Here is a 27,102-nt window from a genome sequence, read left to right as displayed (position 1 = left end):
ATTAAACAAGTTATTCCAACCAGGAAAAAGATAAGGGACAACGGGTATAAAAGTAATTCTATGGAATTACCACATGACAACCGTGTAAGTTATCACAGTAAACATGAGTGTTTCGAAGGAACAGCTATTAATAACATTCTTTGTATGGAGGTTGAGAAAGAAGAATTCATTCCGCCAAATATTAAACAAAGAGAAATGTTACTTTTCACACAAGAAAGGTTAGTACTATATGACACATACCCATAAATTATAATATGGGTCGGCAAGTTTTAGATAAAACAACGGATTTGACTTTATCAGTGTCTGGACCTGTACCAACTTATTTTACATCAATAAATTACATGTTGGGCCAGCACATGTTATCATAAACATTTCTGAAAAAAAGTTCTGATACGTTATTTACATAAAACAGGTGGAGTCTATATATATCTCCTTGTCAGATTTGTTAGACACCGTCTAGAAACATCTACGCAGATTGAATAATAACTTAATCTCGTATTCAATTGATGATTTATGTCTGACTTTAGAGAGAAAAAAATATTATGGTCCACTTTTTTACTCTACATTTGTGTTTAACGACTGTTTTTATAGTTAGAAAAGATAAATTCATTTGATTCAAATTATTAGCTGTGCAGACAATAATTTCTAAATACATTTGGATTGTCTTAACTCTAGTGCATAACAACATTTTGTAAATCTGAGTATGTGTGAGAACGGAATAAAAACTAAACACAATATTTTAATTTTGATGTCACTTAGTGTAAATTATAATAATAACTATTATATCATTTAAAGTCCATAATATTGATAGTAAAATTGATAAAAGTCCTTATAAATGTACATATGCTTATTTTGATGTATTTAGGTTTAGAACACCAAGACGACGGAGAAGAAGATCGCAAGAGGAAGATAATTGTGTTTGTAGTATGTTAAATGTACAGAGTAGTACCTATCTTATGTATACGAAAAGTCAAATTTTGATATGTATAATACATAGAGTAAAGAATGACGAAATAGTGAAATTGATAATGATAATGTGAATTCAATTGTTCTTTAAATCTCTAATGATTAAAATACACAAGAATGATTTTTGGTGTTTAACATCCAAAAAGGATATTTCACGACGATTGAAATTGGATGAATACTAGTAGTATTTCATAGTGAACATTAAATTAGGATGAATTGTTTTTATTTTAAACTAGAAAAGATCACCGCTAAATGATCCTATATTCAAAAACAGCTGCTTGCTTGATTGTTTTCGCGCTAGGGAATGACTAGCCGTATAAGACGTGTCAAATTTCAATGATTCAAGAATATAGAAATTGATAAAATAGTAATAATGATAATTCTAATATTTTTTAGAACTTCTTGATGTTGATCAACCGCGGACAATAAGAGAATGGCTACAGTATACCGATCAGATGAAAGCTCATGGTAAGTATCTACATTTTATAAATCTCATACAAAATTGCTTCATTTATTGTTCATCAACTTCTAGGCATAATGATATGTGGTATGAGGCAACACTCCATCCAAGTCATAATATGTAAAAGTTAAACATTATAGCCCAAACTATTTTATTTAATCATATGGTCATCTTCTCGTCAACATTTGAATGCAAATGGGGGAAAAAAATCAGTCGCTCACAAGGAAGATGTTTTTGACTTAAGACAAATAATTATTTGTATTTCTCTGTCATCATAAATACCAGGATTGCAATTTAGTACGTCTGACAGTTGTATCGCCTGCAAAAGACTCACCGGTGGTAATCACAAATAACTAAGTTGTTTGAAAAGGCCAATATTTAACTTTAATATAGATATAGGAAGATGTGGTATGAGTATCAATGAGACAACTCTCAATCCAAGTAACAATGTATAAAAGTAAACCATTATAGGTCAAAGTACGGCCTTCAGCGCAGAGCTTTGGTTCACACCGAACAGCAAGCTATAAAGGCCCCCAAAAATTACGGGAAAACCAACGGTCTAATCTAAGACTTGATTAAATAACTTGTATCAATACTATTGTTTTCAGCCTCAGCTAGAGTGATATCAGGAGCAGTAAAACTTGGAGGATCGCAAGATGTCATCCTTGTGTTAGATACATCAAAACGTATGGCAGGATATTTCCAAAGATTGAAGTCAGCCGCATTACAGTACGTGTATGGTAAGTGTACGAAAAGTATTTTATTTTGTATCAGCAGGCAAATTACTCAGTTTTTACGTTCATGTTTATGATCGTTCCTTTATAAAATATATTTTGTATTACTTAACATATAGTAGAAGAGTGTTTTAAACCTAGTAAACTTGATGTTTGGTGTGAGCCAAGGCTCCGTGTTGAAGACCGTACTTTGACCTATAATGGTTTACTTTTAGATCTTTTTGGTGAAAGAAAAGCACAGTTTCCGAAACTTTTCAAATAATGGTATAGCTTATATTTCAGTTAATTTGAAATTCGACTTGAATTTGCTTCGTTTCTGAAACTTATTTAATCAATTAATAGTGAGGAACAAATATTTCTTCTACAAATTGTAACTTGGATGGAGACTATTTTGTAGGTATCAAGCAACAAAGTGAATGTACTGAAATGGATAATGGAATTGGTCTTGCAACCTTTGGAAGACAAACCAGGCTTATTCAAGAGGCAACTAATGATTATGACCTTATTATAGAATTAATAGGTAATGTCAAAATAAGCAGGTTGGATGAGCGTAAATGTCAAACATATACCTCGTTACAATTTTTTTTATGTGTGTACTCTGATAGTAACGATTTTAAAAACTGAAAAGGAACATTGACAATATGGAAGCTGATGTCATCTTATGTTTTTTTAACTGACCCTGATTGTCAATTTCTAGTTGTAACATGAGAACTGAGGCAGACGCAACTGTAACTCTAGTTTAAATGAAATAGTTAAGTTAAAAATAATCATAATATTTGCATTTTTTATTCGTTAAAAAAGGTAAAAAGTGTATTTTAGAAACAGTAGTAATAGGGTTTGCCAAATGATTTTTTTTTCAATATAGATTTATTACTTATTCATTAATAGGAAAACTAACACCAGATGGAGATGCTCCTGTCATTGGAGGACTCCTTATGGGTTTAGCTGGTGTAGTATCATGTATGTACAAACATATTAATAAACAAGTCTAAATTAAAGAAAGCGTTTCAACCGCAATTTTTATACATGAGCATGCAAAATAAATTCTTTTGTAGAGGGGTGTAAATACAAGACAAACACAATTCCAAAAAGAAAACGAAATAGTATATTACAGCAGATTCCAACGCGTATGAAGCTATATGTAGATTCTTTGGTTAGCTTCCTTGCTAGCTCAACCATGAAATCATTATTAGGTAAGGTAAACAAGCCTTTTGGGTGGAGTCAATAGTTAAACAGAGAACCAATCAGAACTAGTGACAGAATATAAACGTTGTAAAAGTCAGTGTTAAAATAAGTTTTCAATCTAAATTTAAAATTTATTGATTCACAAGCATGTTATAGGTGTGTTTGAATTGCCAATTTTATTTCAATCAATTACTCAGTTCATTTATAAATACAGTTATGTGTATATACTTTACATGGTACAATCACGGCGTAAATATCCTTCTGTTGCCTTTGAATTACGAATTTTTCAAACTGCAATAGTATAAAAACAGCAAAGATAATGAATAATAGAGATGGACCATTTTGTACATATACGAAGGGGAAACTTCAAGCAAGCATTATTATTTATAGTTTCATTGCATTTTTAAAGTTTAACGGGCTTGTGTGGCAAAAAACAAGAGTTTTGTACAAAACTCACATATATTTTTGTTATAAAATTTTAAGCATAGATTACTCTCTTAATTTTCTATGATGTGCTAGCGTTTAAAGTTTACAAAAAGTCCTATTACAATCTTTAATTAAACAAAATCGTGCTAAGTCACGAGAGTCGAGCGCACCCTAGAAGGTGTACTTGAATTGGTCCATATTTATATATATTTGTTTAAACCAATATCTAAATTTCTAAAATTGTTTTTTAGGACATCATTGCTAGCACTTCTTGCAATAATCCTCCATCTATCAAGTACCATATTGCCAACTATGAGAGTACAAGGGGAAATGATGTGGATTTTCTATAAAATTTCTATTTGTTTAGCATTGAATCAACACTAAATATTATCATCTTTAAACAAAACATAAACCGTAACTCCGCTTCTAATTTATTGTAATACAAAGATTTTTTTAATTCAATCAAAGACTACAAGAAATAAAATTCAATTTGCAAAGTTGTTGAGGTAAACCTGTTTGTATGAAACATACATTATCATTTAAATAGGCCATTGATATGAGTGTTTTCATTGGATGACGAATTAGTGCTATGCTTCTACTAATTTTAAGGTAATAATCATTCGACGGTTGAGCTAGCAAGGAAGCTAGCCAAAGAATCTACCTGTAGATTCATACTCGTTGGAATCTGCTGTAAACTTAATATGACTAGAAGGTCTAATAACGAATGTTCTTAAACCCTGCTGACTGCCATTGGTGATTGCCAAATTAACGGATCAACACACCAGATGTTACAAAATGGATCTTAATTATCATTTCAATACCATACAGAAAATAATAAACTTGCAGAAAAGATGGTATACCATAAACAAAAGGTGCAAAAATATGGTACACCATTAATGTCTCTTCAGTAATGTTAGAAATCGAAACGGTTTTTAGAAGGCCATATAATTTATCTCAATTTAGGAAAGACTCTCGAATTCTAAAGAAACAACAATAGGATTAACGGATCACAGAAACCCGAAGGACAATGTTCTGTAAGCGAAAAACATAAATATAAACAAGTCTAAATTGAAAACAACGTTTAAACATATGAATACGGTGGATAAAAACCGCAATTTTTGTACGTGTGCATGTCAAAAAAAAATTTGGCAAAGGGGTCTAAATACAGCACTAAAAACATTTTCCAAAAGCCCCAAAAAAGTGAAATGTTATATTTTAACACAAAAACGCATTTGACTAGCAGGCGGCAGACAAACGGATATTCTTTAACCCTGCTGATTACCATTGGCAAAAAAATATCAATGAAGATTGTCAATTTGGAGATGAAACACATTTAATAAAATGGTAAAAAAAAACTAGATGAAATGACAGTGTAGACGTCTCATGTTAAGCATGCATACAGAGGAAGTAAAACAAATTATAAGATTAAATCTGATGTTACAATCAGGAACTGAAAATGCACAACCAGGGGTATCACTCTTCTGTTAGGAAAGACAAGTATAAAGCATTGAGGAGGTTAAAAACAAAAGGAACTTAAATGAAAAAAAATATCATTCAACTCTACAACAAACTAATTCACAAATATGTGACTTACGAACATATAATCTAACAACTCAATATATCCTTTGAATCAAACCAACAAAAAACACTGTTTTTTTCATCTAATTTTAACACCATACACGATTCAATCATTGGCGTTAGATTCTTTTTTCACAAGTTAGGCTTGAAATGTAAGCTATAAAATAAGTTAATAAACCATCCATATTTTTAGGAGGTTAAAACAAAATTAACTTACAAAACCATATATTAATCATTTGTAGTTGAACTCGACGAATAATTCAATGCCTATATGTGAAATCATGATTTGTTTAAACTCACATATCTTTGTTTTTACACGAGTACAGATTTAACCAAATGACACATTTATATCTTTCGTTCGCCAAAAGGTAGATTAGGCTACTCCAAGGATACAGCAATACAGGCGCATATGATTATTTTTACAAACGGATCATCAGGACAATATATGCTCCCAGAAGATGATGATGATGATGATACGATTTCCTTCCAACCTTTACGAGTACGTATTAATAAGAAAATATGTTATGAGACAGCCCTCTATCTTAGTCACGAAATATTAAAAGTTTACAATTACAAGTCAAAAACGGAACCTTAACTCACACCGAACTGATTATAAACGGCTCAAAAATGACTTATGTAAAACCATTCAAAAAGGAAAACAAACGGTGCTATCTATATATATAAATTATTGCAAAACGTATGATTTGTCTTCTCTTTTTCCGCTATTTATAGTTGATGTTTGAATATTATTCAGCTAGCTCATGTGTACGAAATTGGGTTTATTTTTTTTAATCAAAATTGAGCATATCTATAATGTCTTTTGGGCTGAAATACCATTTTCTTTTCATTAAAACAGTAAATAATGCTTATATTTTTTTTTTCATTTTTTCAAATATATTATAAATTACAAAATTTGTAATAAATCTTTTAAACTTAATACAAATATTAAGTCTGTTGTTTATGGTCAAGATACAGTTTCTCGTGTAAATTTCAAAAAGAATAAAAGATAGATAAGATTGAGAGTAATATGCTACGTGTTTATGTGGTGTTCTTAAAGGGTAACCAGTGAGTAATCACTAGGAAATCTTAAATCGGTTTTCACTTGCAACATATAAGTAGAATTATATGTATATATTCAGGTATATCTAACTCTTAACTATCTACAGATAACCATTTTGAATATAATCTAGAAAAGGATATAAAATTGTACTGCCAAAAAAAAAAAATAATTATCCCAAAAAGTAAATATCTTCAAATAAGTAATTTTGGCTGCTATCGTCAATTAACTTTTACAAGAACTAATTCCTTTTAATTGTCTTTATTCGTTTGTGGTTTATGCTGCTATGTTGAGAACTTTGATATGTAGACAGAAACTGTTCACTCTTATGTGGAGCAGGATAACACACGGATAAGAATCATAATTCATTTGCCAATCATCCGAAATTATAATTGACTCATGCTGAGGGTGTATCGCTCTTGCCTTCCAAATTGTACTCGTTAAAGTATCCTCGATAATAAACACAACAAACTACAAACTTTATCACCAAACCAAAATCTATGAATAAGTGAACTTTAATGATAGAAGCCATCGACTCCTCACAGGAGATTTTGACGCTTAAGGTAAAAATAAAGAGAAAACTTTTGCATCAAAAAAGGTGATCAGGAACATTTTTTCTATATATGATATTTTCTTTTCTGCATTTATGACTGAAGAGGCTGATATCAGCAAGTATCACAAAAAAACAAGATCTGTAAGAATGATAACATTTTGGGGAATTTTGTCATTAAAAGTCTTTAAAATCTTAACACACTGGTCATATGGACCTGTTTTAAACCTGATCTCAACTTTAATTATTGTGTGACAGTAGACTATTACTAAGAGCTTTAATGAAGGATATATAAGTTTTGGTAGTCTTTAGCTTAATCGTTTTATTTATTGATTGATTTTATACATTTTTTTAGGTAAAACCAAACATCAATGGTCTTATGGACATAATAGCTTCCACAAGTACAAAGATATTCTATGTACCTGTCGGAGGAGACCAGCGTAACATCGTTTGTATATTATTCACTCTTGTTACATATTTTAAAATATGTTGTATACGTTAATCCGACAAACAATACCTTAAAGTATTCACAGGTCGACAAAATGTCTTCAACACTATCAGATGTTTACTGTGAATTCGTTATCATAAGTCCAATACTGATTTTTGTAGATTTCGTTGTTATCTGTGAACGACGAAGTTAAATTATCAATACATTTCTGAAAGTAAGTCTTGTCAAATAAACAAAAACAAAAATTAACGAAACAGCAGTGTTCCTCAAAAGACGAAAATTCGTAACGTTAGAAATGAAAACACTATACTATATTGCATGGCAAGCTCTAAATATTACATTAACTTCATGTGTTAAAAGTAAAAGAACAAGAATTCAAGGATTTATTTAATTGTTTCATTAATTTACCAGTCAATGTTGTTAATTTTTAGATGTGAGTCAATTTATAAAGCAGTCTAACTGTAACATTGGTATTTTAACTTTAATATGTATTTAGTTTATGTGTTATGAATCAAGTCACCAAACTTTGAATAATTTAGTGAATATACACCGTATACATTCTAGAACGTAATGCTAATAGTTATCAAAGGTACCAGGATTATAATTTAGTTAGCAGGACGCCCGTTTCGTCTACATAAGACTCATCAATGACGCTCATATCAAAATATTTATGAAGACAAACAAGTACAAAGTTGAAGAGCATTGAGTAAGGTAAGGCTTAGGTAATCTATGCCTGGGATAAGAAAAGCCTTAGTTTTTCCAAAAAAATCAAAGTTTTGTAAACAGGAAATTAATAAAAATGACCACATTATTGATATTCATGTCAACACCGAAGTACGATGTGTTAACTACTCGCCTGGTGATACCCTCGGGGAAGAAACGTCCACCAGCATTGGCATCGACCGAGTGATGTAAATGGTTATCAAAGGTACCAGGATTATAATTTAGTACGCCAGACGCGCGTTTCGTCTACATAAGACTCATCAGTGACGCTCGTATCAAAATATTTACAAAGCCAAACAAGTACAATGTTGAAGAGCATTGAGGATCCAAAATTCCAAAAGTTGTGCAAAATACGGCTAAGGTAATCTATGCCTGAGATAAGAAACTTTTTAGTTTATTGATTATTGATAAAAGATAATTCCAATTTATTCTATTTTTTCTCCAAAAAATATATATCTCAATTCATTTTTTTGCTTTATACAGGGACTTCGTATGGGGGATCAAAATAAGCAATCTTTATCTTTCAACATTACGTTCAGGTCTATATAACATTATTATCACATTTTGTTTAATAAGAACACAGTTTTCCCGACCTTTTGTCTTGTGAAGACGAATATTTAAACGCGTGCTGGCGTAAATACAAAACTTAATCCTGGTATCTATGATGAGCTAATTTACAACCACTTGGTCCATGTCATTTCTGGTGGAGTTTTTATTCCCCGAGGGTATCACCAGCCCAGTAGTCAGTACTCCTGTGCTGACATGAATTATTCTTGTTGTGGTCATATTTATAAATTAAATGTTTACAAAACTTTAGAGTTTTTGAAATGCTAAGGCTTTTCTACCTCGCGAATAGATTTTCTTATCTGTATTTGGCAAACATTTTAGGAATTTTGGTCCTCAATGCTCTTTAACTTCGTACTTTATTTAGGCTTTTAATTTGTTTTCTTCGAGCGTCACTGATGAGTCGTGTGAAGACGAAACGCGCGTCTGGCGTAAATACAAAATTTAATCCTGGCATCTGATAAGATGAGTTTATGTTTTCGCATATTTTCTAGCTTGAAACAGTGGCATATTCCAGCGCATGTCCTATCGACTTATATCATGCAAAGGGCCACTCGAGACTATGCCATACACAGTTACATACAAGAGTGTCGCTGGTTACAATGACGTATTGAATAAACGGCTTTCAATGTTAAAATTGAAACCCTTCTTTCGAAAATCTGAAACCTCTTTTGTAAAATTGTTGGCTGTTATGAAATAACCATGTCAAATGTCACTACAAAAAGATGTGTGTGTCGTGTTATTAGGTCTTTCCACTTTTCGTGGAAAAACCTTTTGTCTTTCTTCTGATTATTATTTTTGTTTTCTTCTGCCGTCTGAGATGCTTTTTTGTCTTACAACATATCGAATGGATTTTTTGGCAAATGATGTTGTACAGTAATGGGGGTTTCAAAACTCACCTTGTGTGACCGAACACTTATTCTTATAGGAGTTATCTCCCCGCGTCCCCTTTTTCTTGTTATCGCTATATCTCTAAAATCGTAAAAGATTTTAGCAAACTGTTTTCACCAAATTGTTTGTCTACTCTTGAGAATGATTTGGTTTATTTTGACTTGAATGATCGGAAGACATCTTATGGGAGTTATTTCCCTTTGAAAATTTAAGATTTGTTGGATAAATTCATACGTTATAAGTCGTAGAGGACTACGGTCTTTTGATATGAAGTCCTTGGTCCATTTGAAGGAAATTGAGGTCAAGGTCAAAGGTCAAGGTCATGTTCTAAATTTTGAATTTTGCTTGTTATCGTTATTCCACGGAAACTGTGACAGTAAATGGTATGATGTGTTGGCCAAATAACTGTTTATAATAAGGCGCAACTTCAACCTATTTCGGTCAAAGTGTTTTGGTTAATCCTTATAGGAGTTTTCTCCCCTTATGTATTTCAAATCAGTATTTCTCCACAACCATACAAACAATTGACCTCTGGTCTTCCATTTTGAGTTCACTGACCAATGAACTTGAAATTGAGATCAAGGTCGAAGGTCAAGGTTATATTATAAATTTTGAATTTTGCTTGTTATCGTTATTCAAAAGAAACTTTTACAGTTAATGATATGATTTGTTTGCCAATTTATTGTTTACAAACAGGCGCAACTTCAATCTATTTCAGTCGATGTGTTTTGGTAAACCCTCATAGGAGTTTTCTCCCCTTATGTATTTGAAATCAGTATTTCTCCACAACCATACAAATGATTGACCTGGGGTCTTTTGATTTGAGATCACTGACCTATGAGCTTGAAATTGAGGTCAAGGTCAAAGGTCAATTTGACGTTCTAGATTTTGACCTTTGCTAAAAATTATTTTCTGTTCATAATAAAACAATTAAGTCTTCTGCATATACCTATTAATCTTATTTTTTATATCAATTTGAAGAACCAAATTACATCAAAAAGGAGTGACATTTTCTAACATCGTTTTTTAAATTTCATTCTTATTATCGAGGTGGAAAGACCTTCAATTGTTCTCTGATAATTAATATAGCACTCATTGTCTTATATATGATAATTTTATTTGACTTATTCTCGAAATTTAAATTGCATTAACTACTATGTTGGGTGTCAATACCATATATTACAAACATGCGGCCAAATATAAAATCACACTCTTATTAGTAAATTCATATATTTTATATTACAGACGTAACATTTACTTATTATATTAAAATATTTCTAGTTTTCAAATAATGCAAATTCAAATGAATTTTATATTATTATGTCAGTCAGATCAACATCCAATCATTCATAATTTAATTTTGGATGTAACACGTCTTCTGATTGGCTGACGTTATTTTGTTATGAGCCCATAGACATAATTTAGTCATGTGACCGTGACGTAATCAACGTTTTATCATGGTTTTCTACGGTTTAAAATGGAATTTAGAATTAAATTATAAGAAATGACTGTAATATTTTTTCTGTCTATTCGAAATAACATAAAAAATGTGGTGCACACTGTTAAATAACCCGCTACGCGCGTTATTCAGTGTGCACCAAATTTTTTATGTTATTTCTTCATAGACAGAAAAAATATTACAGTCATTCCTTAAATATTTATTCGTAGACGAGGGCAAACAATTTTGCAACAATTTTGCAGATTCATACTCACTTTACAAAAAGGTTGTATATTGCTATCCCTTAACCAGTTGAGATTTTTTTTTACACGAAATTGCGTGTTAAATCTTTCAACATGTTTTCAGATTTTGGAACAGGCTATGAGAAAAACAAACGGAAAAATTATACAAGACAATGATATTCGTAGATTAACTGTGATGAGCCAAGTTATGGTACGGTTATAAATTTAGATATGATTTCAAGAATACGAAGCTGACTTTTAAAATATCAAAAATTAAGTAAATTTCAATCTTTTATTTAGACTTTACAACTTAAATCGGTATTACCTGTCAAATTCATGTTCACAGACAAGCATGTCCGATTGTGTTTTGTCAATTTTTCTAATAGATATAGGAAGATGTGGTGTGAGTGACAATGAGACAACTCTTCATCCAAATAACAATTTAAAAAAAGTAAACCATTCTGCTTTATTTCATGCCTAAACTTCATAATATGACAATACTCATTTATCTGTATCAGAATGATTTTCGTTGAACCGATTTAGTCAACAAAATTGTTCTTCAACTGGCCTCCCTTGATTTACTTTTCAATGTTAGCGTTCTTTTCTTTTTTAACTGAACGCGCTTAGCGCATGCATATATCTGCACCCATGCTGAAGCTAAGTTTCTAAATAGGTCTCGAGAAAACGGATTCAAATGAAGTTGTATTTTTGACTTCCAAGCTTATAATACACCATGCAGTAAAGACTGAGACATTCTGACATTATTGAAGCAATTCGACTGCTTAACGTGAATTGTTATCTTAATTCATAATTCTCTTTCTGAAATATTTTTCGGGGAAAAACATGTTTAAATGTTTGTTTAAAAAGTAGATATTGACCCATTCATAGTTTTTGCATAGCAATAATTGAAATGATTTTATATATAAAGTTCCATAACTGATAAAAAGGAAACAATATGATTTTCAGTCTTTACTACCTATGAAGTTACGACTAGTTAGCTCACTAGCTACTTTAAAATGACGGAGTTTAAAAGCAGTACACATTTTACTGATTTCTTTAACCAAATCATGATTGATCCTCAAAAACTACTATTCAAACTTTTAACACGTCTTTTTATCTAGAAAAGTTCAACAAAGGCAACAGTAGTATTCCGCTGTTCGAAGTTCATAAATAGATAGAACACAAATTCGGGTAACAAAACCGAGGGAAACACAACAACTATAAGAGGAAAACAACGCAACAACCGAAACAATAAAGTGCAACAACAAAAAATAACACAATGTAACACACACACACACACACACACACACACACACACACACACACCGAAACGAACTATAAGATAACAACTTCCATTTTCCTTACTAGGTTCAGGACATTTAAAGAAAATTGTGGGTTGAAACTGGTTTTTATGGCTAGCCAAACCTCCTGCTTTTATACCAATATTAAATATAAGACTAAAAGGACAAAATAACATGGCAGGACTACAATACAAATAAATGCAAGAACATTCAAGACAGAAACATACACAAATAAACAATACAATAATACAATAATTCATTTCGACATGCCAAATAAACTCACCATACATAACAGGATTAAATTTTGTATTTACGCCATACGCGCGTTTGGTTTTGTTGTCTACAACGGACTCATACGTGGCGTTCGAATCCAAAAAAGTAAAAAAAAAAAAAAAAAAAAAAAAAAAAAGGCCAAATAAAGTACGAAGTTAAAAAGCCTTGATAACCCAAAATTACAAAAAGTTGTGAAAAATACGTGAAAGGTTATCTTTGCCTGGGATAAGAAAATCCTTAATATTTAGAATAAAATTCATATTCATAATTGACTTACCTAAGGTTATTGGACATACCTATTTATTTTCTATAATACCGAACTGCTATTTTGAGAAATATTTCCCATTTTGGATTTTTTCTACATATAGCATGTTTACATTTTTGTCTAGGACTATACAGACAGTCCTTTTTTTTTTTATCTAACATACAATAAGATAAAAAAAAAAACGACTTGTTTGTGATATTGCCCTGTGCGATGTACCATTAAGTATAACGAGAGTATTGTTTAAAGCTGACGTTCTGACGTTTTCGTCTTGTAGGCTTTAGAATAAAATCCAGTTGTCAAAAGAATTATATTCATGAGAAACAAATAAGTGTTGTATACCTTATTAAAAAAAACAAAAACAAAAACACATAACGTCGTTGCGAAAAGAGAAATTTTGACATTTGAAAGCCACCATTTAACTTACAAAAAAGCCAAAGGAAATGTTGTAATCTATAAAGATGTTCCAGGATAGGCAAACCATATTTATACATTTTTCGTTGGTTACCTATTTTCGTGGATTTTGTTTACACAGTGAAATCACGGATTTAAATGTTCAACGAATTACAAGTTTTCTAAAGAAATGTATGCAAACATTGCCAAAACAACAAAATTATATGCATACAAAAATGCTAGTTTTCCTCAATCCACAAAAATTCCTACACACGAAATTAATAAATCGACAGTGACACTCCGTTCAACGTTATACGAGAAATGTCATTAATCTTGTGAAATAAAGATAACAGGCTGACACATAAAAGAAAATACTACATAAAGGTTGATATTCATCGAACATAAATAAACTAATTTCTTTTCAAATTTCATCAGCATAATATTATTAATGATCATGCAAAGATATGAATTAACTTTGCATGATCAGGTTAAGCAAATATAAACAGGTAATTACTTAGTCTTAGCTGTAGTTGTCAAAACTGTTATAAACTTTAGTTCCTCAATGTTTAGTTTCGTACATTATTTGATTCATTTTACACTTATTTTGTTCAAGCTGTCCTTGTTAGGTTTTTGATGATGAAAATTGCGGCTACCGGACATAATTGTAATTTATTTGTTAACCTGTATATGAAAACAATTCATCACCCATCATGCAAATCCAGACTCCGTCTTGCCTTGTAATGATCGAATTAAACGTAAACAATATTACTCAATTTACGTCCATTACTATACATGCAAAAAGAGTTAAAATTATGATATTGCTATCACAAAAAAGTTGCCCTTTTTTTTAGCTCACCTGGCCTACAGGGCCAAGTGAGCTTTTCTCATCACTTGGCGTCCGTCGTTCGTGGTCGTCGTTAACTTTTACCAAAATCTTCTCCGCTGAAACTACTGGGCCAAATTAAACCAAACTTGACCACAATCATCATTGAGGTATCTAGTTTAACAAATTTGTCCGGTGACCCGGCCAACCAACCATGATGGCCGCCATGGCTTAAAATAGAACATAGGGTAAAATGTAGAATTTAGCTTATAACTATGAAACCAAAGCATTTAAAGCAAATCTGACATGGGGTAAAATTGTTTATCATGTGAAGATCTATCTGTTTTGAAATTTACAGATGAAATGGACAATCGGTTGTTGGGTTGTTGCCCCTGAATTGATAATTTTAAGGAAATTTTGCCGTTTTTGTTATTATCTTGAATACTATTATAGATAGAGATAAACTGTAAACAGCAATAATGTTCAGCAAAGTAAGATCTACAAATAAGTCAACAGGATCAAAATGGTCAGTTTGCTTAAGGGGTTATTGCCCTTTATAGTCATCTTTTACAATTTTTTCGTAATTTTTTATAATCTTTTACAAAGATCTTCTCCTCTGAACTACTAAGCCAAATTTAACCAAATTTGCCCACAATCATTATTAGGGTATTTTGTTTACAAAATGTGTGCGGTGACCCAGCAAACCAACCACGATGGCCACCATGGCTAAAAATAGAACATAGTGGTAAAAAGAAGATTTTGGCTTATAACTCTGACAGCAAAGCATTTAGAGCAAATCTTATGGGGTTAAATTGTTTATCAAGTAAATATATATCTGCCCTGACATTTTCAGATGAATTGGACAACCGGTTGTTGGGTTGTTGGGTTGCTGCACCCCCCCCCCCCCCCCCCATTGGTAATTTTTAAAGAAATTTTGTCGTTTTTTGATATTATCTTGAATACTATTATAGATAGAAATAAACTGTAAACAGCAATAATGTTCAGTAAAGTAAGATCTACAAATAAGTCAACATGACTAAAAGGATCATTTGATCCCTTAAGTAGTTATTGCCCTTTAAAGTCAATTTGTAACAGTTTCCATTATTTTGGTAATTGTTTTGTAAATTTTTACAAAATATTTTCCTTTGTAACTAGAGGGCCAAGTTTATTATAGATAGAGAAAATTGTAAGCAGCAAGAATGTTCAGTAAAGTAAGATCTACAAACACATCACCATTATCAAAACATAATTTTGTCATGAATCCATCTGTTTTCTTTGTTTAATACATGTATGCACAAGGTGAGCGATACAGGCTCTTAAGAGCCTCTAGTTTAATTTTGCTGTGTATATTCAACTTGTCATCTATTGTTACAGCTACTGGCAATCAGCATAGCATCAGAAATAAGATACTTTAACAACCAAAGCAGAGAAATCATCAAGAAAAAAATGAAAGAAAGATCAAGTTATGACGATATACATGTAAGACACGACACACTTTTTATATTTTGAAACAGGCATTTCCATGAGACATATTCAAATAAACCTAACTTTTGGAGCAAACACTCAATCCTAACTATCGCTACGGTCATGTCTCATATACACTTATATCGAATTTATATTATTTATGAATAAATTACATTTTATGATTGAATTACACGGGTTGACTAGATGTGAACTTCATTTTACACTGACGTTAACAGTGTATTATTTTCATCATTCCTACCCTAAAATACAATGTAAACAGTTATGGAAATCAATGCATACTAAGAATTGACAAATGAAACAAACATAGTGCACGAAAATGAACAATAACAAAAATCAAAGAAATCTTAATTTCATGGTTGTTTTTCCTCTCGAAGCCAGAGTTCAAATACAGTCGACTAAATTTGAGGACATCCATTGCCATAGTATCATACATACCCTAAACTATACATAGAAATATGCCAACATGCAAGACCGCATATCTATGAATATAGTATGTGTTTTTGATATTCTGTTCGTGTACCATTGTTTATCTTAAAAAATAAGTTTGTTATAAAAACATAAAAAAGTGTAAAAAAAAAACACAATTCAAAATAGATATCAAGATACAAGAATAGATAGTAATCAAAGGCCTAAAGTCACTTGTTCCAAATAATATGGAATGGCAAATATTGAATATTCATAAGATACCTAGTCAATATTCATACGAATAAGAAGAATCAGAACAAGAATATTTATTATTCCAATCAAGGTCCCTTGATGGGCAGCATAACATGTACACATAAAACAATAAATCATGATTTGTAACAGAAACACATTTTTATACACTAAAATGAAACATTAAAAAAAAAGTTCAGACAGAAGTTATTATCTTCATTCTATAAAAATCATATACATTTAATTCCGGGCAGGATCAGAACCATAAAATCATTACAATTATCATTGTTCTTACAAAGCTTTTTGTCTCTTTCTATATATAATGTTTTATACCTGTCTCTTTCTATTTTGAGATCATGTGCACTGATTCTAATTTTACATATGGCACTTCTCAATTGAAAATTGTTTAAAGATAGATACATTTCTTTCGAAAAACAAGTTTTAAGTTTGAAATAATTATCTAATTTACTACGCTGTGTATCTGTTCTTTTTGTGTTCCAAAATTTTACAAAACTATTACAAAGTTTTTGCTTAACTGACTTGATAAAAAAGTTGAGCTTCACCTCCAAATTATGAATATATTCAGCTTTTTAAAAATGAAATGTATGGATGAATACCAGCATTCAATATTATTATTAAACATGTTTTCATATTCATATGAATCATATTATGCACTTCAAAATTGAAATCCATTATCATTATAATAATTGTCTGGTCGCATTTATTACAGAGATAAAGAAATGTGATCTATTACTTTAATGACATTAAAGAAAATAAAGTTTTCGATGTATCCATAAAAATAATTAAGTATCTGTAATATATTTGCTATGAAATAATACAATCCAGTTTCTATAACTAATTTATTAACAAGTACATCGCTTGATGGTCAGACTACAGAATGCAATTGATCTATTTAATTATGTTTTTTTAAGAACGTGCAGACATTTGAGAGTTGCTGATCTGTCAATTATAATTACTGTAACATATGATACGGTAATAAAGAGAGGTGAACTTTATAACAGTATCCATGATGTTTAACATTCAAAACCAAATATATTTTTCAGGATGACTGTCTAGATATGGTTCATGAGTTTATCAACCCAATAAGATTTGAAAACATGCGAGGGAATTATGTGGAATTAAGGTGTAATACACTTCAGCTAGGAGATAGAGTAAGACGTGGCCCTGATTGGGCTTATGATGATCAAGATTTGGGTCTCCCAGGGACTGTTATTGGACAAGATTTCAATGGTATGTCAGGTTAAAAGAGGATGAAGAAACGAAAACGGCAAAAGATAATTATTCATTCGAAGAAAAGCAGACAACACAATTGCTGATAGGAATACATGATTAAAAGGCAAACAAAACATTAGTACATTTCAAAAATCTGTATTATACAATATAAACCGCATAATATACCCAGCTATGAACTCAGGAACTACCAAAAGTACTGACCCATTTCTTAACCTGCGCTGTTCATCTGTTGTTCCTGGCAAAATGTTAGGGCGTGATAAGTCACATTTGGTTATACCTTAATCGAGGAAAATAAAGTTGTATTGTAAATCGTCATGATAATTACATAACTGGCAACTGAATCATGATAACATCCTTGCAAATGTCAAAGTTGTAACTTCATCTGGCTACAAATTGTAGCATCAACATGAATTTAAAATAAACAGAAAAGGTAGTTCAAGTTGGCTTGCAATAATATTTTTGTTTTAAATTTACACTAAACAACTTTGTCAATATCTGACAGATGGATGTCTTGTAACCACCTACATGACAAATGTTATTTTATTTTCAAAATCAGAGGTTCAAAAAATTTTATGTGTAATTGCACATACATTTTCTCTAGTCTCGGTACAGTTAAGCTTAAGTATGGACATTTATCATATCGATGAATACCCCACATACCATTTTATTTCTATTTGATCTAAGTCATCACAACTAACATTTTTAATTATATCCCATGATTTGAATGACAGGAGAACTTTTCTTTACTTAAATATCATACTACGTTAATCATTTGATACATAGAATATTAAGATCATTAATGGTACGAAAGCTGAAAAAAGACTGCAGATAAAAAAATAACAGAAACAAAACACATGAAAAAGTATATATAAACTATCCAATCTTATCTGTTTCTAAACTGTTTTCATAACGTAAATTTTCAGCTATTGATTATTCGACACTCCTTTTTTCCTCTTAATATTATAAATGTTTTGTTTTCAAATTTTGATAATTAGACTGGATTTGGGTAGAATGGGACCATGGAAACAGACTAACATATCTATATGATGAGCAGAAAGATAGATATCAAATACGAATTGTAAATGAAGAAAGAATACTTGACAATGAAATGATTGCAGTCGGTTGTAGAGTTGTTAGAGGTAAAGTTAGTATTCGCTGATATCAATTCTAAAATATATAGGATTGCATTATAAAGCAAATAAATGATACCAACTACAGTGCTCATAACACATGTATTTTTTTTAGAAAAACGTCGTCTGGAACACAAGGCAAATATTTTTTAGAACTGGAGATTTATGATTTCGACATTTTCTATATTTTCTGCATCTCAAACCTGGGAATAATATTCACAATACAAATCACATTTATACAATACTCTAAAGAGAAAGGTTTTATATGCATGATCAAACAAATACATTTTATTTTATTTTTGTGATTAAGATTAATCGCCTTAGCTGTTCTTAAGCCAACTACGCATGTTCAATATTTGTTTGATATTCCATAACACACAGGTCAAGATTGGAAATATGAAGACTTTGACGGAGGTGAAGGTTCATTAGGGACTGTACTTCGAGTGAGAATTGAAGGCAAGGTTGTAGTAAGTGTTAGTATATTCAACCTTTACGTTCTGGCGGGAGACTATTAACTCATATGTGTTTTAGCATTAAAGGGGGATATAACAACATTCTGTTCGTTTTACTGTTGAAGATACAAAAATAAATAGCTTAACACTCACAATTCATGTGTTATCCAACTCTAGCTTATAGGTTAAATTGAAGTTCACATGAATACGGAGTTAACGAAGTCGAATTATTCACTTACAAGAGAATAATTCATTATTAATGTTTCCTTACTTATTTTAACAAAATTGAACTAGACTAGCTGCTACAATCGAATTGTTATTTCACTTTCAGTAATGATTGAACAAAAAAAAAATCATATTTGAGATTGTTATAATCTCGTAGCTTGACTCCCTTTACAGTCTCTTTTACGACCTACACTGGCATGTGAAAAATAAACTGAGATAGCTTGATGGAAGTCGGATTTCGTTAAATGATTTGACCCACGGAAACTATTTTTTCATAAAAAAAAATCAGAAATTTTCAAAGGGATGTTCAAACACAAAAGTTGAAGACAAACTATTAACGTCATGGCAAAAAACAAAACAAGACAAAAAGACAAGCAAACAGAGTACAAATCAAAATAAAGAAACATAACAAAAGACTTAAGGAGGCTCGAGGGTACAAAAAAATCAGCAAAAATTTAAACATTATTTTTTCATTACAAATTCTATTTCAGACACTAATAGTTGTTACTTAATAAATTTCAACCAACAAACCAATTAGTTTTGGGTCCAAATGACTTTTAAAATGTTTATTTCATTCCGAAAGGCGCCAAATTGTCTCATTTTGGTGCAAATATGTCATAATTTTTGGCATTAGAATTTTAATAACTCTTTCAACTCATCGGTGACCTATATTTTCTATTAAGTTATGTTTTTCAATGAGCATTACTTAAACTTAACAATTGTAAAATTTAAACGATTTCTGTAATTAAGTTCTTTTTTTATTGCGATATTACCTCCTATTAGTTCAACAAAAAAACAGTACCTTTACCCAAAGGCATGCTTCTTTCAAAGGCAGATTGTGAGCTTAATGAACGGTGACCCCATGTTTTTATTTTATATTTCTATTAAGTATATATGAAAAAATAGCGAAATCCCAAATTTAAATAAAAAGCAAAAAAGAGGGAAATAGGCATAATATTTTTGCACCCGACTACCACTGATTTTAATTTATATCGAGAACAAGTTCTGCATGGAAATTATTGGGGTTCATGAATATAGTTAATAAATTGTCGTCCAGTTCAATATACGATCGAGAAACCTTCATTAAATTGTTGAATTGAATTTTTATATCATAACTAAAATGGGTTTTTTCTTTCTAATTTGTAAAGGTCAGATGGGATGGAACAAATAAAGGAATATTCAAAATTGGACATGATGGCCTTTTTGAAGTACGGTTGTGGTAAGTAATGAACTAACTAGTCACAGAGTTTACATAGATAGCAAACACTATGTCTTAATGAAGATAAATAGATACATTTAAAACAAAAAAAGGAAAAAAAAGTAAGAAATAAAGGTAACAGTAGTATACTGCTGTTCAAAACTCGTAAATCGATGGACAAAAAACAAAATCGGGCAAACAAACTAAAACTGAGGGAAACGCATTAAATATAACAGGAGAACAACGACACAACATTAAAATGTAACACACACAGAAACGGACTAAGCATTAGACAAAATCCGATGAGAATAACAAATATAACATCGAAACCAAATACATGACTTTGGGATAGAAAAGTACCGTGACACGTCCTATAGTAATGGGAATTCAAACTCAAATATCAGAGAAAACAAACGACACAACGGAAATACAACGTTAAAATGTATCACACACAGAAACGAACTATAATATAACAATGGCCATATTCCTGACTTGGTACAGGACATTTTTTAAAGAAAAAATGGTGGGTTGAACCTAGTTTTGTGGCATGCCAAACCTCCCTCTTTAATGGCAATGTTAAATATAGCATTAAAATGACAACATAACATTACAGGACTACAATACAAATAAATAGGAGAACACATTAGACAAAGAAACACATGAATAATAGCTAACAAAAGGCAACAGGTTTAAAATTCAATACGCCGGAAGGGCGCCTCGTCCATATAAGACTTACCAGTGACGCCCAGATATAAAAGTTCGAAAGTCAAAACAAGTACAAAATTGTAAAGCACTGAGGATCAAAAGTTCAAAAAGTTTGTGCCAAATACGGCAAGGGTTTTCTGCTTGGGATAAGAACATCCTTATTATTTAGAACAATTTATGCTATTGCAAACAGTTAACTTTATCAAATGAAAATAAAAGATATACATGATAAAACTGAAGTATTAACTAATTACAGAAAACCAAACCCGGATACATTACATAAACCAACACAAAAAATAGACAAACCAGACTTAGTCAAGGCCTCAACGCAAAGGGTGAAAAAAGTGACGTCGCATACGAACTGGTGAAAAGGCACACAAAATGACGTCACATTTGAAATTCTAAAACAGCACACAAAAATGACGTCACATTTGACTAAAACTATTTCTCAAAAATAAGATAGAATTAGGATTGATTTAAGATTATATTTTAACTGAATACTGATATTACATTTAATAACAATGAACATTGCAATACTTATTAATAGCAAAATGAGGTAACAATTAACTATATTATATAGTTATGTCCGGTTTGTTTTGAATCCAACTTCAAACATAAAAAGTAAAATCACAAAAATACTGAACTCCAAGGAAAATTCAAAAAGGAAAGTCCCAATCAAATGGCAAAATCAAAAGTTCAAACACATCAAACGAATGGATAACAACTGTCATATTCCTGGCTTGGTACAGGTATTTTCTTATGTAGAAAAGGGTGGATTGAACCTGGTTTTAAAGCTAGCTAAACCTCTTACTTCTATGACAATCGCATCAAATTCCATAAAACATCGTACAAATTACGTTGAGCCAAATCAAATTTAATAAATGAAGGCGGTGATTAATTTTCTTTACCATAGCACATGAATATAATTGAAAAGAATTCAACACATTTGACAAAATCCGATGAGAATAAAACACGAATTTTCAATATTTGAAGAAATTGATTTGTGCATGAACTTTTTTTTTCTCCAAAAACTGTTTTGCAGTTGGTGATCTGAATAATACTAAGAAAGATTTTGTTACTGTCTGTTTCTTCCCATCATCTTACTTTTTCAGCGATAACTTAACGAATAATGAGAGCACACTAGGACACATGAAGCAAAATAATCATAGTATTATTGGACAACAGAATCACCACAATTTGAACACAAAAAATGAGGATGATCCATTGGACTATGTTATCCCTATATACTCCGATACATCAGGTGAGAAAATGAAAGTTCTGATTTTTAATCAGTGTGATGCAATGGTAAATATTTAAAATATTACTAATCATTATTGTTTTATAATAAGAAATCATGTAGAAATGATATAAGAAAAAGCAGCTTCCAAATAGTATGTTTACATCTGAAATCAGGTTCCTTTCTTTTTGACTCATTTTAAAACATGCTTTTTATATCATACTTTTTTTTCATTACTCTAACACCGCCTGGCTTGCGCACGTAAATCGTACATTGTGTTAGTCCTGCAAAAATAAAATACAAAAATATTGAAATCTACTGATAATGAAAGCATGACATTTATATATCGACTGTCATACCTCAGAGTTTATACAGCAACGACAATGAACGACATACACAATATTTTCATAATTGAATGTTGAATTTTGATATTTTTACAGTCAGTGCTATATGGGAGTATGAGAAGGGATCACATTGGACACAATACCCATCCGAAATTAATACCAAGATTGAGAAAGCTTATCAGAGGAAACCAACAGAAAAAATCGTCTTTAAAATGAATCATGCAACGTATATCTTTTAAATATTTTTTTTTTATAATAAATCAGTATTCTTAACAAATATCATAATGTAAAAAGCAGTAAAAAAGCAGTAGGTGTTCCTTCTCGTTGATTCATATTTCTAGTTTTCTATAGTACTACAATTTTTCGAAAATAAAGTTACAAAAGTTACTATATAGATTAACGTTTCGATATTGTACAAAAATAATTAAAAATCCCAAATTAGTTTTAACTTTGTTTTGAATTTACTTTTTGGAAGCCGTTTAATTAAAGTTAGTTGGATTGATAAATCATCAATTATCGATGTTTCTTAAACCTTTTTCTTTAATATTCAAATCGAGTAGGCATTCTCTGGTTATCAAAGTCGCAAAAATTGCTCTATCGTTCTTTTGTTTTGTGTAGAATCGATCTTCGTTGTTTGACGCCAAAGTCTTTGTCAGAGACGATCTTTTTTTTTTCAAAATCGTATTTGATTTATAATATCATTAACAAACGGAGATATGAAAAACACGTATTACCCAATTAAGTTATCATAAAATAAGGAAACAAATACTTTATATACATTGTAACAGGAAAATCTTGGTTTATTTTTCAATTATAAAATAAAACAATTTCCCATAAGAAACACATATAAAGGCTGGTTTAACCCAATGGATAAAACGGAAAAGAAAGATTTTACCGTATGGTTCAATATAAATAAAATAGATAAATGAATACATCGTGACCAAGTATTTCTAAACTTACATAAACAGGAATTACTTCAGATGCCCTGAAAGCGTTCTAATATAAATACTAATTTATGTGCATTAGGACCACATAGTTTTAATGAGTCTACACTGTAATATATTACAGATTAAATAGCTTTTGATGAGTCTACACTGTAATATATTACAGATCAATAGCTTTTGATGAGTCTACACTGTAATATATTACAGATCAAATAGTTTTGATGAGTCTACATTGTAATATGTTACAGATCAAAAAGTTTTGATGAGTCTACACTGTAATATATTACAGATCAAATACCTTTGATGAGTCTACACTGTAATATATTACAGATCAAATAGTTTTGATGAGTCTACACTGTAATATATTTCAGATCAAATAGTTTTGATGAGTCTACACTGTAATATGTTACAGATCAAATAGCTTTTGATGAGTCTACACTGTAATATATTACAGATCAAATAGCCTACAGATCAAATAGCTTTTGATGAGTTTACACTGTAATATATTACAGATCAAATAGCTTTTAATGAGTCTACACTGTAATATTTTACAGATCAAATAGCTTTTAATGAGTCTACACTGTAATATGTTACAGATCAAATAGCTTTTGATGAGTCTACACTATAATATGTTACAGATCAAATAGCTTTTGATAAGTCTACACTGTAATATATTACAGATCAAAATTCTTATTAAGTCTTTGTATAGTTTATCATGTAAATATGTTTGAAAAGTCACCTTTTTATTTGAACTTTATAATTGAATAGACAATGTATCAATCCGTATAAATTTAATTGTAGGTGTATAATCGATTTTCAAAAAATGATACAAGAAACCCCCCAAAAGAAGACAGAAATGCCAGTCAGAAGAAAAGGTAAGTTGATACAAACTAATAACAAAATAAGTTGTAGATATTGTTAGATTTTCTATTGGTCATAATTGTGTCTTTCCTTTTTCATTTAATTTTGTAATACCCCTTTGCTACCTTTTTACTGTTTTTCTTTAATGACCGTTAATGAACCTATTTATTATAGCTTAACTTCATAAATAAACAATCCTACCACTTATTCAATATATTATTCCAATTTACATAACAATAAAAATATGTGACATGATTGTCAATGAAACAGAATTTTAAGGTCACCATATGGTTGTCAACAATGAGATAAACCTATAACAGACCCAAACATGATAAATTTGAAAAAGTTCTAACGGGAAAACAAACTAAATTTACCAAGTCACAAATACAGGCATAACTAAAAAGTTTATGAAATACTAAAACATGGTCAAATAATAAAACTCTTCTGTATCCTAGTATGCGAAATGTCAAAATATTATTTTACAAACTTTTAGCATGGAAAACAGAATTGCTTTTATATAGAAATAAAAGAAATACCGGTATGAATCATGTTAATGTAGATTTAATTAAATGCATCTAATTGTGGCTTTAAGCGAGCCTGATGAGGCATGTACAGTGATAATATAAAACTTCAATGTTTGCCTTTAAAAGGTAATTAAACACCAAAGTATTACTTATTTATTTTTTTATTTTCAGATTGAGGTTTTACTATTTGAATGACAACACACCTTCTTTTAACCTTGGGTTCAAAATAGTAATGTCTAAACCATATATTTTCAATTAACTACATCATATATATGATACAGTGCATTTGTGAAATCAGAAATTCTGCACAATCCCTGTGTTTTGCAAGATTTTGATTAAACATTGAATCATTAATGATATTTGATTCATTGTCTCTTAATTCTAGTTGTTATGTATGGGTTATAATGACTATAGATTAGAATGCAATAGAATAGAATAGAATAGAATAGAATAGAATACTTTATTAATTCAAATATGGACCCTTGCGTGTTTTAAATTTCATACAATGATTACGATGATTTGTGTTATGATAAGATAATAAAATATAAAATACAACACAACACAACACAACACAACACAATATAACACTGAATAGTTATTGCATGCACATGGAAGAGAAAGTTATCATGGGAGACAATCAATAAATATATAGGGTTATTCCACTTTGAACAGTATCTAATAATCTTTGAAAATATGGTGTTCAGAGTTGGATAAAAAAAGAAGCCCCAACTGATTAAATATAAGGGTAGTTTTCTTCCATGTACACGTTGCAACCGGTTACTTAATATTTATGTATATAATATCTAAATTGCAAGAATTGGATAAGCACCTTTAGAAATGTGACTGCAGTTTATTCAAGTTGGGCAGTTAGGATTATTATGTCATTATTATTTCCCTTGTTTAAAACTATAAATTTCCGATTTCTTTATTTGATAATTTACATGAAGCTTATTTAGTACATATTTGTTAAAGAAGAGGGACGAAAGATACCAAAGGGACAGTCAAACTCATAAATCTAAAACAAACTGACAACGCCATGGGTAAAAAAGAATAAGACAAACAAAAAACAGCACACATGACACAACATAGAAATCTAAAGAATAAACAACAAGAACCCCATAAAAAACTAGGGGTGATCTCAGGTGCTCCGGAAGAGTAAGCAGATCCTGCTCCACATATGGCACCCGTCGTGTTGCTTATGTGATAACAAATCCGGTAAATAGTCTAATTCGGTAGGTCACATTCATGAAAGGGAAGGGGATTGTAGTTACCACGTAAGGAACATATCCGATATCATTTGTGAAACGGTTATTTCATAATGTGTTTGAGTTAAAAAGTATCAGATAAAGACCAGTTTATATGAAAATCTTTTCTATTTTTTTTTTAAAGTCTCTACCCCTTGAGATGCAAAATCTGAAACCGCGAGCGACATTTATATTTAGATGAAAAATTATATTAGCTGGTATTTGGATTAATTCCATGATATAAATTCAATTCTATCTAAATGATAAAAGGGGAAGTTGTCAAAAGTATTTTTTTATCCAGAAATTTGCACATGAAGCCTCAAAATCTGCAACACGGGAAACTAGGGAGAGGTGTTTGAGAAAACAGAGCACAGAAATCGACTGCTTCTGCTTGCAGGAAATAGATTGTGTTTCAGTTCCTTCCGTGCAATTCATTATATGGTACTAAGAATTCTGAAAAAGAAAATTTTGATACTTGGACTTACTTTAATAGATTGTCTTCGCTTCGAATTTGCAGCCCCGTGTCGAACA

The 27,102-nt window shown here is 30.7% G+C and overlaps 1 protein-coding gene and 1 long non-coding RNA gene across 4 annotated transcripts in view; one reads left to right on the top strand and one right to left on the bottom strand.

Moving 5' to 3' along the window:
* The window catches only part of LOC143071209 (uncharacterized), a 195,278-nt gene that overhangs the window by 144,293 nt on the left and 23,883 nt on the right, over positions 1-27,102 (bottom strand). The gene's annotated exons all lie outside the window — the stretch shown is intronic.
* On the top strand, positions 61-25,706 carry LOC143071202 (uncharacterized). 3 transcript variants are annotated; one of them, XM_076245368.1, is made up of 18 exons: positions 61-218; positions 866-924; positions 1,363-1,434; positions 2,035-2,166; positions 2,558-2,680; positions 3,049-3,120; positions 5,718-5,848; positions 7,312-7,404; positions 11,387-11,473; positions 15,689-15,793; positions 17,518-17,704; positions 18,703-18,846; positions 19,219-19,304; positions 20,663-20,733; positions 22,530-22,678; positions 23,095-23,224; positions 24,744-24,817; positions 25,499-25,706. In XM_076245368.1, exons 1-18 carry the CDS (start codon positions 61-63, stop codon positions 25,501-25,503), a joined length of 1,878 nt encoding a protein of 625 aa, XP_076101483.1. In that variant the 3' UTR covers positions 25,504-25,706. The 3 variants fall into 3 exon arrangements, 2 of the variants coding, with proteins under 2 accessions (XP_076101483.1, XP_076101482.1); XM_076245367.1 differs by having other exon boundaries at positions 19,219-19,310; XR_012976817.1 differs by lacking the exon at positions 23,095-23,224 and having other exon boundaries at positions 19,219-19,310.

This window comes from Mytilus galloprovincialis, chromosome 4, assembly GCF_965363235.1.
Source record: "Mytilus galloprovincialis chromosome 4, xbMytGall1.hap1.1, whole genome shotgun sequence".
NCBI lineage: Eukaryota > Metazoa > Mollusca > Bivalvia > Mytilida > Mytilidae > Mytilus > Mytilus galloprovincialis.
Note: the sequence above shows the minus strand (reverse complement) of the source record. Positions and strands in the feature narration are given on the sequence as shown.

Coding starts and splice junctions, on each gene's coding strand:
- LOC143071202 (XM_076245367.1), top strand. CDS start 61: ATGGAATTACCACATGACAACCGTGTAAGTTATCACAGTAAACATGAG. Junction 17,705..18,702: donor TATTGGACAAGATTTCAATG/GTATGTCAGGTT, acceptor TTTGATAATTAG/ACTGGATTTGGGTAGAATGG. Junction 23,225..24,743: donor TTTAAAATGAATCATGCAAC/GTATATCTTTTA, acceptor ATTTAATTGTAG/GTGTATAATCGATTTTCAAA.